The sequence below is a fragment of the Pristiophorus japonicus genome, chromosome 3 (assembly GCF_044704955.1).
Source record: "Pristiophorus japonicus isolate sPriJap1 chromosome 3, sPriJap1.hap1, whole genome shotgun sequence".
Lineage (NCBI taxonomy): Eukaryota > Metazoa > Chordata > Chondrichthyes > Pristiophoridae > Pristiophorus > Pristiophorus japonicus.
In genome coordinates, this window is record NC_091979.1 from 222,438,995 (window position 1) to 222,454,669 (window position 15,675).

Sequence of the window (15,675 nt, forward strand, 5' to 3'; positions counted from 1 at the left end):
CAGCAAACGACCTGGCAGGAGACGACCCGGCCACATTGGCTGATAAGCGGCGAGCTATCCTGCTAACCAGTTGTGGGCCCACTGTCTATGGCCTCGTCAGGGACTTGCTGGCATCAGCAAAGACAACGACCAAGACATACGAGGAGCTCGTAACTCTTGATCCATGAGCAACTCAAGCCCAGGAGAGCATCCTCACAGCCAGACACCGGTTCTACACCCACTGACAGCCCGAAGGCCAGGAAATCACGAAATACGCTGCAGAACTCAGGAGGTTGGCGTTACTGTGTGATTTTGGCAACCACCTCAATGAAGTGTTGCGGGACATTTTTGTCATTGGAATTGGCCTTGAGGGCCTTCTTCATAAGCTACTGTTGGCGGATACCACAGTCACACTGCAGAAGGCCATCTCTGTGAGCCAGGCATTCATGACCTCGACCTGCAGTTCTAGGCAGATGACTCACCCTCAGGACTCAAACCCGGCAGATACTGTGCACAAAGTGGTGCCTTTTAGAGGTTGGACTGTAGAACGCGAACCCCCTCAGGGGAGAGAGAACAGGCCCCTCCGAGTCCCTTAACTCAGAGTCCGTCGAGGGGGGCTAATCGAGTAACTCCATGCTGGCGTTGTGGAGGGAATCACAGGGCTTACCGGTGCCGCTTTAAAGACTATGTATGCAAGGGCTGCAGCACAAAGGGCCACCTCCAGCGAATGTGTAAAAGAAATATGACTCACTGTATCGATCAAGAGTCTACAGATGGCCCTGAATCCAGCGCGGATTATGAAACGATAGGCAGAGAGGCAGCTCAGCCCCATGATGAGGTATATAGCATGTTTACCTGCCGAGTGTTCCCCGTTGAGGATGGAAGTCGAGGTAGATGGCGTTTCAGTCTTCATGGAAGTGGACACGGGGGCGAGCCAGTCAGTAACAAATTAAGAAGCCTTTGAGAGACTATGGGACAATCAGGCTGAACGACCCAAGTTGGTCCTGGTTCAGGCAAAGCTGCGCACCTCCACCAATGAACTTATCCCAGTCGTGGGTAGTGCGAATGTAAAGGTATCCCATGATGGCGCGGTGCACAAGTTACCTCTGTGGTTTGTTGCAGGTGATGGACTAACACTGCTTGGCAGAAGGTGGATGGAGAAGATCAATTGGAAGTGGGAAGATTTCACCCCTCCAGCGATCAACGTCCTCTGTGTTCGGAGGCAAAGCAAGCCCTCACTTGAGGGTGGACCCGGCACCAGAGAGCAGACCAGCACAGCACCGAGGCACAGACCGCTCAGCACGACTGCGTGGAGATGATCCAGCTGAGACAATCCGAACGCACCTTCCTGGCTCCAGTGGCAGGACTCCGGAGGAAGAAAATCGGCTCCAAAGGCAGAACCTGGGGAGAAGAGGATCACCGCAGTCGACATTGTGGATGGAGGAAAGATGGCGCCCAAACCACGAGGTGAGGCGCTGAAGAAAAAGATGGCCGCGGTCAGACCACGAGGTGCAGCACTAATGAAGCAACACGTGGCACCAAACGAAGAGGAGGATTGGGGTAAAGAAAGCAAGGCTCTCTTAAAGGAGGCCTGCAACCCACTACAATTAAAGGGACAGTTCCACACACTCAAGCAATGTAATAACAACTGTAAGTTAGAAATAAAATGTGTAACTGACGATCAGAGTTGCGTACATGCAACTAGTGAGGAAAAGTCGAATGATCGTGATCGGAGCGAGAGTATCCACAATAAGTGATGCGATGTAGGATTTCAACTGCACGCAGCCAATGCAGCGGGCAGACACCCATCGGGAGCACACAGGTCCAGCAAGCTACCCAATGCTGTAGCCTGTGTCCCTGGGACCAGAGTTATGCACCATGAAGCGTGGCCACAAGCAGCCAATACACACAAGCTGAAGGACAAGCGACCTCAGGAGGGCAACGGCACCGGTATCGATACCCTGCCCCTGACCGACGCCACCTCTCAGGCACCAACCGCCACGAGCCTGAAAGAGCAAACAGTGCTAAGGCACAGCCCCCAGACCCCATCGCCACCAAGGCCATACCCGGAAACGAAGGGTCACCCGCTACAGTCCCCCCAGCCAGGATCCCAAATCAAACAACGCCCAGACTAGCGAGTCAGCAGTTCCCTGTGCACTGCTAGACGACAGCTCCTCAGGGAGCAGCAGCGACCCAGGGCGCAAAGGACAGGGAGGTCCCAGGCATCTGTGAACCTGCCCGACGCTAGGGACCAAGGCAATAGCCCCAAGAGCAGGCAACTTGAGCCAACTGGGTTCCCGCTGCCAGCACTGGGCACCGCGCCGCCACCAGACTGCAGGGACACCATCCAGCAGTTCTGGAACTAGTTTATCCTTACACACCGGTCACCGCACCAATAATGTATCTCACCAGTCTAACGCACTGGTCTCACAACGGAACCACAAATGTAATGTAAACTCGTTTTCCTGAACTTGAATGTATATGAACACAATGAGCCTCCGGCATAATCTATGTGTGTGGGGGGGGTGGTGGAAGAATGGAGTGGTCGGGGACACCACAAACAGCAACCACCAGCACTCTATTGCAGCAACGTTCCGTTCCCCGGCCTGCTCCGACGGTGCTCGCAGGCTGGGGGTCGCTCAGACTGCTGGGCTGGGCTGCCACACTGCTCCTTCTGCTCCCTGGCCTGCTCCGATAGTGCTCGCAGGCCGGGGGCTGCGCAGACTGGGGAACGGAAGGAGCAGCGTGGCAGCCTAGCCCAGCAGTCTGCATGGCCTCCAGCCTGCGAGCACCATCGGAGCAGGCTGGGGAGCGGAAGGAGCAGTGTGGCAGCCTAGCCCAGCAGTCTGCATGGCCCCCAGCCTGCGAGCACCATCGGAGCAGGCCGGGGAGCGGAAGGAGCAGCGTGGCAGCGTACTACTCCAGGGAGCAGCACGTGCGGTAGCAGGAGAGCAACGGCAGTGAAGAGTGACGTCATCAAGGTCTAGGTCGGTGATTGGAGCTTGGGCAGGTACTGCAGGAGCGTGAGGTCGGAGCGAAGGAGCGGCAAGAGATTGTAGAAGGACGTGATCGGGGCCCAGGAGAGGCGCGAGTTCGGGCCCAGAAGAGGCGAAGGCCCAGGGGCAGCACACTGCGATGTGTGTGCGCACGAGGTCTGTGCAGAACAGGTCTCCAGTCGTCTTGGTTAATTCTTGCTACTAGACCAAGACCTAGCTCTGTCAAGCCTGTGTGGTGGCTGGTGTGCAACGGTCACCACACGTTAAAAAAAATCCACGCACAGGCATCTTCCACCCTTCATGATTTAGTTCGGACCTGGAATTTTAGGTCCTTTATTGAAACACCTGCAAACTTTTTGACATGGAAGCAAATCATCCTCGGTTCGAGGGACTGCCTAGGATGATGACTGCACCAACCACTCACCCAAGATTGAAATGACCTGCCAAGAGTAAACCAGATAGAGCTAAGCCCAGAGCACAGTCAATGCAGAGGCGATTTGCACTAAAGGCAGAGAGTACTATCACAAGGTGTGCCACCAGAGGGCCCTGCAGTGGGAGACTTGTAGAATAAAAGGCAGGCCATCAGGTGTAATCCTCACTCTGGAGTTAACTAATAAAGCAGTTCAAGTACAACACATTGCCTCGTGGAGTCATTATTAGGCATCCAAGGACACAACACTATCATTCTGGTGAATTTGCATTGCACCCCCTCCAACCAATGTTCCCTCTTATTTTTGGGGGTGCACTGCCCATTCAAATGTTCACGCGTATGCTGCTTCTCCCATAGAAAAACCGGTGAGCAGCCTGCGTGCGACCGCACAGGTTAGGGAAAACGTTGCCTCCAAGGCCAGTATATCCTTCCTGAGGTGTGGTGTCTAAAATTGAAAGTAGTGCTCCAGATGGAATCTTTGAATATGTCCCACTGTAGATTTTACCCATTAACAGCTGAGCTCAGTTTGCTATGGTGAATTTATTTCTCACTCCTTCGAAGTATGCCATACTTAAAATTTAAAATCTTGGGTTGTGACTCTCCCTTCTCAAGCTCATATTATGATTACTAATGGCAAAATACTCCCTTACCAGACTGTTAACAAATTCTGGTTTGTTACTCATCACTAAATCTAGTATGGCTTGTTCCCTCATTGGTTCCAAAACATTGTGGCCCCAAGTTTCACCAACTGATGTAGAACGGAGTATCTTAGAAATCGGAATTCTCGCCATTTAGTTTGCTCCAGTTCTAGTCAGTTAGAACAGCTTCACTTTGGAACAGAATTTTTTTTTCAAAAGGGGGCGTGTCCGGCCACTTACGTCTGTTTTCAAAGTTTTGTCAGTGAAAACTTACTCCAAACTAACTTAGAATGGAGTAAGTGAAGATTTTTGTACGCTTGAAAAAACCTTGTCTACACTTTAGAAAATCAGGCATAGGTTACAAATCAGGCGTAGGGAATGGGGGGGGGGGGGTTTAAAGGGAAGTTTACAAATAATGAGCCATCATCAATAATAAATGATAAAAACATCAAAAAATCAACCAATAAATCAATGGGGGAGGGGATGGGGAGGAGGGGGAACGGAGATGGGGCGGGGGGGGGGGGGGGAAGGAGATGGGGCGGGGGGGGGGGGAAGGAGATGGGGCGGGGGGGGGGGAAGGAGATGGGGCGGGGGGGGGGGAAGGAGATGGGGCGGGGGGGGGGGAAGGAGATGGGGCGGGGGGGGGGGAAGGAGATGGGGCGGGGGGGGGGAAGGAGATGGGGCGGGGGGGAAGGAGATGGGGCGGGGGGGAAGGAGATGGGGCGGGGGGGAAGGAGATGGGGCGGGGGGGAAGGAGATGGGGCGGGGGGGAAGGAGATGGGGCGGGGGGGAAGGAGATGGGGCGGGGGGGAAGGAGATGGGGCGGGGGGGAAGGAGATGGGGGGGGGAAAGGAGATGGGGGGGGGGGAAAGGAGATGGGGGGGGGGGAAAGGAGATGGGGGGGGGGAAAGGAGATGGGGGGGGGAAAGGAGATGGGGGGGGGGAAAGGAGATGGGGGGGGGGGGAAAGGAGATGGGGGGGGGAAAGGAGATGGGGGGGGGGAAAGGAGATGGGGGGGGGGAAAGGAGATGGGGGGGGGGGAAAGGAGATGGGGGGGGGGAAAGGAGATGGGGGGGGGGGGAAAGGAGATGGGGGGGGAAAGGAGATGGGGGGGGGGAAAGGAGATGGGGGGGGGGAAAGGAGATGGGGGGGGGGAAGGAGATGGGGGGGGGGGAAGGAGATGGGGGGGGGAAGGAGATGGGGGGGGGAGGAGATGGGGGGGGGGAGGAGATGGGGGGGGGGGGGAGGAGATGGGGGGGGGGGAGGAGATGGGGGGGGGGGGAGGAGATGGGGGGGGGGGAAGGAGAATGGGGGGGGGGGGAAGGAGAATGGGGGGGGGGGGGGGAAGGAGAATGGGGGGGGGGGGGGGAAGGAGAATGGGGGGGGGGGGGGGGAAGGAGAATGGGGGGGGGGGGGGAAGGAGAATGGGGGTGGGGGAAGGAGATGGGGGAGGGGGGGTGGGAGAGAGGCTGAACGGGCCGGGGCCACCAGACTTCGGGCATAGCCCGTCCCCAGCACCAGATTTTCAGGTAGGTGGTGTTGGGTCGGGTCGGGATTGCGGTTCGGGTCGGGTCGGGGGGAGAGGGAGGTCAGGTCGGGTCCAGTCGGGGGTGTCGGGTCGGGTCTGGGGGCGGGGGGGGGGGAGCAGGAGTCGGGTCGGTGTGAGGTCCGGTCCGGAGGCGGGAAGCGGGAGTTGAGTCGGGTCGGGAGGAAGCAGGAGCTGGCCGTGGGAGTAGCCTTATTCACGCAGCCACAGTGAGGCCATTTGGCCAGGGCTAGGGGCTGCGTGCTTCGGCCCCTCCCACAGTTTTTGGCGCCTGGAGCTACTGCACATGCGCGCCCACTGTAGCGCGCATGTGCAGAGGTCCCGGCACTGTTTTCAGCGCAGGGACCTGGCTCCGCCCCCTACAGCTTCTGCTGCGCTGTGCCGAGCTGCTAACGACCTGCAGGGAGCTGAAGAATCTGGAAGGTTTTTTTAGGCGCACTTTGTGGCGTGAAAAACGGGTGTCCAGGTCGGGACTGCGCCGTTCTAGGCGCGGCTCGAAACTTGGGCCCAGTGTTTCAGAAAGCTCCGAATACATTCTGTAAATTCATTGCCTTTACTCCTTGGATATGGGGTTGGTGCCAGAGGACTGGAGGATTGCAAATGTTACAGCCCTGTTTCAAAAAAAGGGAAAGAATAAACTTGGGAACTAAGGGCTAGTCAGCCCAACATTGGCAGTCGCGAAATGTTTAGCAACATTAATCCTGGAAAAATTAATTGGCACTTGGAACAATATGGGTTAACAAATGAAAGCCAGCATTGATTTATTGAAGGCAAATCATGTTCGACTAACTTGATTGAGTTCTTTGATGTTGTGTATATGGACTTACAAAAGGTGTTTAACAAAGTACCACACATTAGGCTTGTTAGCAAAATTGAAGCCGATGGGATTAAAGGGACAGTAGCAGCATGGATACAAAATTGGCTGAGCGACAGAAAGCAGAGTGCCGGTGAACGGGACTGGAGGGAAGTGTGCAGTGGTGTTCCCCAGGGGTTGGCATTAGGACCATTGCTCTTTTTGATAGATATTAACCTGGACCTGGGTATACAGGGCATAATTTCAAAGTTTGTAGATGACACAAAACTCAGAAATGTAGTACCCTATATACAATAAGTAGGATTGTAACAGACTTCAGAAGGATATAGACAGACGGGTGAAATGGACAGACACATGGCAGATGAAATTTAATGCAGAAAAATGTGAAGTGATTAATGCTGGTAATAACAAGGAGAGACAATATAATCCAAATGGTACACATTTAAAGGGCGTGCAGGAACAAAGACCTGGGGTTGTACGTACTCAACTCTTTGAAGGTGGCAGAATAAGTTGAGAAGACTATAAAAAAAGGCATACAGGATCCTTGGCTTTATAAATAGCGACATGGAGCACAAAAGCAAGATTATGCGAAACCTTTATAAAACACTGGTTAGGCCCCAGCTGGAGTATTGTGGCCAATTCTGGGCACCAAGGTCTTAGATCGGGTACGGAGATTTACTAGAATGGTACCAGGGATGAATGACTGGGGTTGTTTTCATAGAGGTGTTCAAAATCCTGAAGATATAGAATACAAAAGGAAGTTATGCTAATCCTATATAGTCTCCCTTCTGTGCATGCATCTGGGCCCCCCCCCCCCCCCCCCCCCAATCCGGTGTATATCTCTCTCTTTCTTCTCCTCCCCCCCCCATAGAGCAATTCCCACTAACCCTTTTCTGCGCATGCAATCCCCAGCCAATACCAAGTTGCCTCTGGGGGGGGGGGGGGGGGCGGGGCGAAGGAGAGAGATACACTGGGAGGGACAGCCAGCAAAGGGGAGGGGGGAGAGAAGAAGAGACACGGGGAGTGGGAACCTGGGCGGTGGGTGGAGAGCACCTGAGGGGGGGGGGGGGGGGGGGGGGGGGGGGGGGGGAGGAGAGAGGGACAGCACGAGGGGAGAGAGAGAGAGACACACAGACGCGGGGGGGGGTGGGGGGGTTTGAGACACGGGGAGAGAGCCTGGTGGTGGTAGGGGGAGAAGACAGAGACACAGGGAGAGAAAAAAACAGGGGAGGGGGGGGAAGAACATGGGGATAGGGAGCCTGGGCAGTGGTGGGTGGGGAGAGAGCACCTGGAGGTGGGAATTGTACCTGGGGGGGGGGGGGGGGGGGCACCTGGAAAAGGGGGGGGGGGGGGGGTTGTGGCAAGCGCAGGGGCGACACGGGAAGAGAGAGACAGGGAGAGAGCAGAAAGTTACGACACTGTCACTATTCACTTTATACCTAATAAACCTGTTAACAATCCACACATAACACCCCATCTATGGTCTGTGTGTGGGGCAAGGGTGTAAGGTCATGCATTTGCGATTGGGTAAGGGTCTTCAGCTGGGGGATGGATGCACTTGCGCTGGGGTAAGAGACTTTGGCTGGAACTTGGCTGAGGGAGGCAGCACGTGCTGGGGCATGCAGCACTTGCGCTGGTGTAAGGGTCTTCAGCTGGAGGAGGGATGCATTTGCTGGAACTTGGCTTTTGGGGAGATCGATCTGGCTTCTGAAGTCAAAATGGATCGAATTACAATTTGGAAAGAATCAGAACTTGGGCTGGGCAGTTCCAGTTACACATTCCAGAGGAACTTCATGGTATGGCTTATCCTCCCAATAGCAATAAATCATGTGATAATGGAGAGCCAATCAGAGAAACTGCTGCCTTTCGGTTAGTACAAATAAACGCATCGATACAAAACACTGGTTAGCCCCCAGCTGGAGTACTGTGTCCAATTCTAGGCACCGGACTTTGGGAAGGATGTCAAGGCCTTTGAGAGGGTGCAAAAGAGATTGACTAGAGTTGTACCAGGGACAAGGTACTTCAACTGGAGAAGCTGGGTTTGTTGTCCTTAGAGTAGAGAAGTTGAAGGGGAAATTTAAGAGGTGTTCAAAATTATGAAGAGTTTTGCGTGTAACTAAGGAGAATCTGTTTCCAGTGGCAGACGGGTCAGTAACCAGAGGACAGAGATTTAACATAATTGCCAAAAGAACCAGAGGCGATATGGACAAGGGAAAAGAAATGCGCAGCGAGTTATGATGATCTGGAATGCACTGTCTGAAAGGGCGGTGGAGGCAGATTCAATAGTGACTTTCAAAAGGGAATTGAATAAATACTTAAAATGAAAAAATTTGCAGGGCTAGGGGAAAGAGTGGGGCTAATTGCATAGCTCTTTCAAAGAGACAACACAGGCAGGATGGGCTGCATCATTATATGATTTGACTTGAGCTGTTCAGCTTCTCCCAGTCCATGTGAAAATTAAAATCTCCCATTATAAGACTTGAATATGTACAGGATGTATATAGACAATTGGCACCAGAGTCCTGCAGCCTTTGTTTAGAACTCTACCTATAATGTTTCCTAAATCACAACACCAAGATCTGTCAGTGTCGGCAACTTAAGAGCAACGTTCCGTGAGCTGCGCTTTATTCTGTGCAGCCCGTTTCTTTTAATGCGTGGTCCCTTTAAAGTTTTGCTCATTCGTAGTCTTTACAATGTAATAGCTGGTGAGCAGCCTGCATGGGGCCTTTCCCAGAGGGAACATTGCTCGAGACGTGCAAAAGAACTGGCCAAGACTCCAGGTCACGCGCTTATGAGGTCCTCAGAGGTGAAAGATTAGACACCCCTGTCCTACATCGCTGCCCTGCTACAGTTTATCTCAGTGACAAGTCTTTAAAAATAGCATCACCCGTCAGAAAAATAGGACTTGAGGATTTGCGGCACAATACCCAATTTACATTGGTAATTACTCTTTTGTAAAAACTACATACGCTACAACCATAATGTTCCTTCCCGGTTCTGAATTATCAGGAATCGGGAACAAGCTATCCACTGGCCTATTGGTTAAAGGCAATGCCTGGTGTAAAACACATCCAGCTGACCAAAAGGCCCGATGCTCATTCCCCAACCTGTGCCGTTAACTGATCCCAGTCACGCTGCCACCAGGGTTCCTGGTCCCGACAGCCAGTGATCGGTGATGGAAAAGGCAGATATCGGGCAAAGACAGGGCTGAGCTCAGCTACCATACCCCGATCAGTGAATAGGTTGCGTACACTCACTGTTGAATGTTGGAGAGAGACCCGACCCCGGAGAAGAGGCCGAGCTTCGAATGTACATCAAGGTTTCAGAATCAGTCTATGGCACTGGCACCAAGCACAGGGATTTCAAACAGCACAGCAGAAACTGCTGGAGCTGGAGGTGATGGCAAAGCACAAAATAAACATATCACATGCATATAAGCAGCATCAAATAAATAGCCACTGGTTCGTGGCCATGAAATTGAAAGGCTTGGACAAGAGACCACAAGATAATGAAAACATTCAGTGACATCACAAACTACCAATTTCCAAGGGAAGTCAACACAAACAGAAAACGTAAGAAATAGAAGCAGGTGTAGGCCATTTAACCCCTCGACCCTGCTCCGCCATTCAATAAGATCATGGCTTCAGCTCCACTTTTCTGCCCGCTCCCCATAACCCTTTACTCTCTTATCCCTCAAATATCTGTCTATCTCTGCCTTAAATATATTCAATGACCCAGCCTCCATAGCTCTCTGGGGCAGAGAATTCCATTGATTTACAACGCTTAAAGAAGAAATTTCTCCTCAGCTCAGTTTTAAATGGGTGGCCCCTTATTCTAAGACTATGTCCCCTAGTTTTAGTTTCTCCTATGAGTGGAAATATCCTCTTTGCATCCACCTTGTCAAGCCCCTTCATTATCTTATAAGTTTCAATAAGATCACCTCATTCTTCTGAACTCCAATGTGTATAGGCTCAACCTATCCTCATCTTAATCACCTCATCTCCGGAACCAACCTAGTGAACCTTCTCTGAATAGCCTTCAATGCAAGTATATCCTTCCTTAAAAACTGTACACAGTACTCCAGGTATGGCCTTATTAATACCCTGTACAACTGTAGCAGGACTTCTCTGCTTTTATACTCTATCCCCCTTGCAATAAAGGCCAACATTCCATTTGCCTTCCTGATTACTTGCTGTACCTGCATACTCACTTTTTGTGTTTCATGCACAAGGACCCCCAGATCTCTGCACTGCTGCACTTTGCAATTTTTCTTTATTTAAATTATAATTTTATTTTTTATTATTTCTGCCAAAGTGGATAACCTCACATTTTCCCATATTATACTCCATCTGCCAAATGTTTGCCTACTCACTTAGCCTGTCTATATTCCTTTGCAGATTTTGTGTGTCCTCCTCACAATTTGCTCTCCCACCCATCTTTGTATCAGCAACTTGGCTACATTACACTCGGTCCCTTCATCCAAGTCATTAATATAGATTATAAATAGTTGAGGACCCAGCACCGATCCCTGCGGCACCCCACTAGCCACTGTTTGCCAACCGTAAAATGACCCATTTATCCCAACTTTGTTTTCTGTTAGTTAGCCAATCCGCTATGCATGCTAATATATTACCCTCAACCCCGTGAGCTTTTATCTTGTGCAGTAACCTCTTATGTGACACTTTATTGAATGCCTTCTGGAAATCCAAATACACCGCATCCACTGGTTCCCCCTTATCCACCCTGCTTGTTACATCCTCAAAGACCTCCAGCAAATTTGTCAAACATCATTTCCCTTTCATAAAACCATGCTGACTCTGCTTGATTGAATCATGCTTTTCCAAATGTCCCGCTACTACTTCCTTAAAAATGGACTCCAGCATTTTCCCAACCACAGATGTTAGGCTAATTGGTCTATAGTATCCTGCTTTTTGTCTGCCTCCTTTTTTAAATAGGGATGTTACATTTGCGGTTTTCCAATCTGTTGGGAGCGCGCAGAATCCAGGGAATTTTGGTGAATTACAACCAATGCATTACATACATACCCTTCAGCAGTTCAATAGTCTCTTGAGAGATTCTGAAGTTTGAAAAAGCTCCTTCCTTCTGTTCGGGGGTTAGCTCCTATAAAACATTAGAAGCACTAGATGTATTTCACCATTGCTGTTTAAAATATTAAAACATACTTTGCCGCTTCATCTTAACACAGGCACATACAGTATAGAAAGATCATCAATTGCAAAGGGGATGGAGAATAAAAGCAGGGAAGTCTTGCTACAGCTATATAAGGTATTGGTGAGGCCACACCTGGAATACTGTGTGCAGTTTTGGTTTCCATATTTACGAAAGGATATACTTGCTTTGGAGGCAGTTCAGAGAAGGTTCACTAGGTTGATTCCAGAGATGATAGGGTTGACAGGAGGAAAGTTTGAGTAGGTTGAGCCTCTACTCATTGGAGTTCAGAAGAATGAGGGGTGATCTTATCAAAACGTATAAGATTATGAGGGGGCTTGACAAGGTGGATGCAGAGAGGATGTTTCCACTAATGAGGGAGACTAGATCTAGAGGGCATAATCTTAGAATAAGGGGCCGCCCATTTAAAACAGATGAGGAGGAATTTCTTCCGAGGGTTGTAAATCTGTGGAATTTGCTGCCTCGGAGAGCTGTGGAAGCTGGGATATTGTCTATTTCTGTCTTAAATTTATTCAGTTTCTTGAGCGCTAAGGGAATAAGGGGTTATGGGGAGCAAGCGGGGAAATCAGCCATGATCTTATTGAATGGCGGAGCAGGCTCGAGGGGCCGTATGGCCTACTCCTGTTTCTATTTCTTATGTTCTTATGACTGTTTGAACAAAGCCGTTCTCCACACACCCAGGTCATTCTGGCACAGCCATCACCCCGAGGTAAACCGGGAGTTGGGACAATCGCCACCTGCAACATAGAAAGCATTCTCTGCTCACAGGTTAACAGTTACTGACAGGAAATGGGCAAGAGGAAAACGATGGTGTTACACAGGGAGGGAGACAGCACTGCTCAAAACGTTCACCTCCAAATGCAGGGATGATTGCACTCTCTGAAATACTCCCAATTTCACATTCTTACCTCCTCTATTTCACCCTCCGAGTACTGGCTGGAGTCATCACTGGAAGGTAGGGTGGGTTCATATTTTGACTCTTTTAACAATCCATTTTTTTCTTTTTTACTTTTTCTTACAGCCTTCTCGTCACCATCGTTAGTCTCGGTCTTGTGCTTTTTGGATTTTGGAGGCTTCAGGTCACTTTCATCTGAGGATTGGTGATGTTCTCCCAATTCGCCATTTCGCCTGTGTTTTGACTTTTTAGAAGAGGTGCCGCTTCCTTCGGAATGTTTCCTCTTTTTATCTTTACTTTTCTGCAATTAAAACAGGAATGGTTGAAATGTAGCAACGTGGCCCCAAACATTCTCACTGTCAACACAAAACTGAGCGAGTACCGGGCGGGCCCGCCGCCGCCGCCTCTCTCCCCCGGGCCCGCCGCCGCCGCCGCCGCCTCTCTCCCCCGGGCCCGCCGGCCGCCTCTCTCCCTCGGGCCCGCCGCCTCTCTCCCCCAGGCCCCGGGCCCGCCGCCTCTCTCCCCCGGGACCCGGGCCCGCCGCATCTCTCCCCCAGGCCCCGAGTCCACAGCCTCTCACCGCCCGGATTAAGAGCCTGTTCCCTCGCCCAGGCACAGCGACAGGATCCCGAGGGCTACCCCGAGCCGGAAGCTACACCCAGGCACTAGGCCCAGGTCCAGCCGCGGCCTGTACTCTGGAGCCCCACCGCCCTCACCTTGCTTTTTTTGTGCGCCTTTCTGCACTCGGGCTCTGCCTCCATACTAAGCTCAGGGTCCACGAGCTGGCAGCTGAGTCTGGCCGGCATTTCTCGCACTCACACCGGGACACGCGGCACCAAGCAGCCGAGCAGCGCGGCGCCCACCGGAAAGAGGAGGCGGCACCTCCCGGGACAGCGCCACTCCCGGCCCCCGCCGTCACTGCAGCCAGACACCCTGGACAGCGCCACTCCCGGGCCACGCCGGCACTGCAGTCAGACACCCTGGACAGCGCCACTCCCGGCCCCCGCCGTCACTGCAGCCTGACACCCTGGACAGCGCCACTCCCGGGCCACGCCGGCACTGCAGTCAGACACCCGGGACAGCGCCACTCCCGGCCCCCGCCGGCACTGCAGCCAGACACCGTGGACAGCGCCACTCCCGGCCCCCGCCTGCACTGCAGCCCGACATCCGGGACAGCGCCACACCCGGGACCCGCCAGTACTGCAGCACGACACCCGGGACAGCGGCACAACCGGGACCAGCCAGTACTGCAGACAGACACCCGGGACAGCGCCACTCCCGGCCCCCGCCAGCACTGCAGCCCGACATCCGGGACAGCGCCACACCCGGGACCAGCCAGTACTGCAGACAGACACCCGGGACAGCGCCACTGCCGGCCCCCGCCAGCACTGCAGCCAGACACCCGGTACAGCGCCACTCCCGGGTCCCGCCGGCACTGCAGCATCATACCCGGAACAGCGCCACTCCCAGTCTCCGCCAGTACTACAGCCCGACACGCGGGACAGCGCCACTCCTGGGCCCCGCCTGCACTGCAACATCCCACCCAGGACAGCGCCACTCCTGGGCCCCGCCTGCACTGCAACATCCCACACAGGACAGCGCCACTCCCAGGCCCCGCTAGTACTGCAGCCCGACACCCGGAACAGCGCCACTCCCAGTCCCCACCAGTACTGCAGCCCGACACCCGGAACAGCGCCACTCCCGGGCCCCGTCGCCACTGCAAACAGACACCCAGCACAGCACCACTCCCAGCCCTGCCGGACAGACAGCGTCATTCCCAGCCCCCACTGGCACTGCAGCCCAACACCCGGGACCGCGCCACTCCCGGGCACTGCCGGCACTGCAGACAGACACCCAGCACAGCACCACTCCCAGCCCCTGCCGGACAGACAGCGTCATTCCCAGCCCCCACTGGCACTGCAGCCCAACACCCGGGACCGCGCCACTCCTGGGCCCCGGCGGCACTGCTGGCCGAGACTCGGGACAGCGCCATTCCTGGGCCCCGCCTGCACTGCAGCATCCCATCCAGGACAGCGCCACTCCCAGGCCCCGCTAGTACTGCAGCCCGACACCCGGGATAACGCCAATCCCAGGCCCCGCCGACATTGCAGCCAGACACCCGGTACAGCGTCACTCCCGGGCCCCGCCGGCACTGCAGCCCGACACCCTGGACTGCGCCATTGCCGGCCCCGACCGGCACTGCAGCCAGACACACAGGGCAGCGCCACACCCGGCCCCCGCCGGTACTGCAGCAGGACACCCGGGATAGCGCCACACCCTGGCCCAGCTGGTACTGCAGCCCGACACCCGGAACAGCGCCACACCCAGTCCCCACCAGTACTGCAGCCCGACACCTGGGACAGCGCCACTAACCCGGGCACCGCCGGCACTGCAGTCAGACATTGCCACTCCCTGGCCCAGCTGGTACTGAAGCCCGAGATCCAGGACAGTGCCACTCCCGACCCCTGCTGGCACTGCAGCCCGAGACCCAGGACAGCGCCACTCTCGGGCCCCGCCGACATTGCAGCCAGACACCCGGTACAGCGTCACTCCCGGGCCCCGCCGGCACTGCAGCCCAACACCCTGGACTGCGCCATTGCCGGCCCCGACCTGCACTGCAGCCCGAGACCCAGGACAGCGCCACTCCCGTGCCCCGCCGGCACTGCAGCTAGACACCCGTGACATTGCCACTCCCAGCCCCCGCTGGTACTGCAGCCCCACTCCGTGAGGAGCTCCACTCCCGGTCCCTGCCGGTACTGCAGCCAGACACCCGCGACAGCACCACTACCTGCCCATGCTGTCACTGCAGACAGACACCTGCGACAACGCAACTCCCGGCCCCCGCTGGCACTGCAGCCAGACATCGGGGACAGCGCCACTCCTGGGCCACGCCGGTACTGCGGCCAGACACCCGGTACAGTGCCACTCCCGGGCCCTGCCGGCACTGCAGACTGACACCCCGGACAGCGCCATTCCAGGCACCACCGGCACTGCAGCCCGACACCCGGGACAGCGCCACGCCCGGCCTTCGCCGGCACTGCAGCATCACATCCGGTACAGCGCCACTCACGGCCCCTGCCGGCACTGCAGGCAGACACCCGGGACAGCACCACTCCCGGGCCCCGCCGGCACTTCAGCATCACACCCAGGACCCACCGGCACTGCAGCCAGACACTGGGACAGCACC

At 54.6% G+C, this 15,675-nt stretch overlaps 1 protein-coding gene across 1 annotated transcript in view; it reads right to left on the minus strand.

The window, feature by feature from the left end:
- The window catches only part of ddx21 (DEAD (Asp-Glu-Ala-Asp) box helicase 21), a 54,540-nt gene extending 41,171 nt beyond the window's left edge, over nucleotides 1–13,369 (minus strand). The window contains exons 1-3 of the mRNA XM_070876310.1: nucleotides 13,205–13,369; nucleotides 12,502–12,789; nucleotides 11,449–11,524 (exon numbers count right to left, since the gene is read on the minus strand). Of these exons, the coding sequence (XP_070732411.1) occupies nucleotides 11,449–11,524; nucleotides 12,502–12,789; nucleotides 13,205–13,294 (454 nt within the window). The 5' untranslated portion in view covers nucleotides 13,295–13,369. The remainder of the gene's footprint in view (nucleotides 1–11,448; nucleotides 11,525–12,501; nucleotides 12,790–13,204) is intronic.
- Between the last annotated feature and the right edge of the window lie 2,306 nt (nucleotides 13,370–15,675).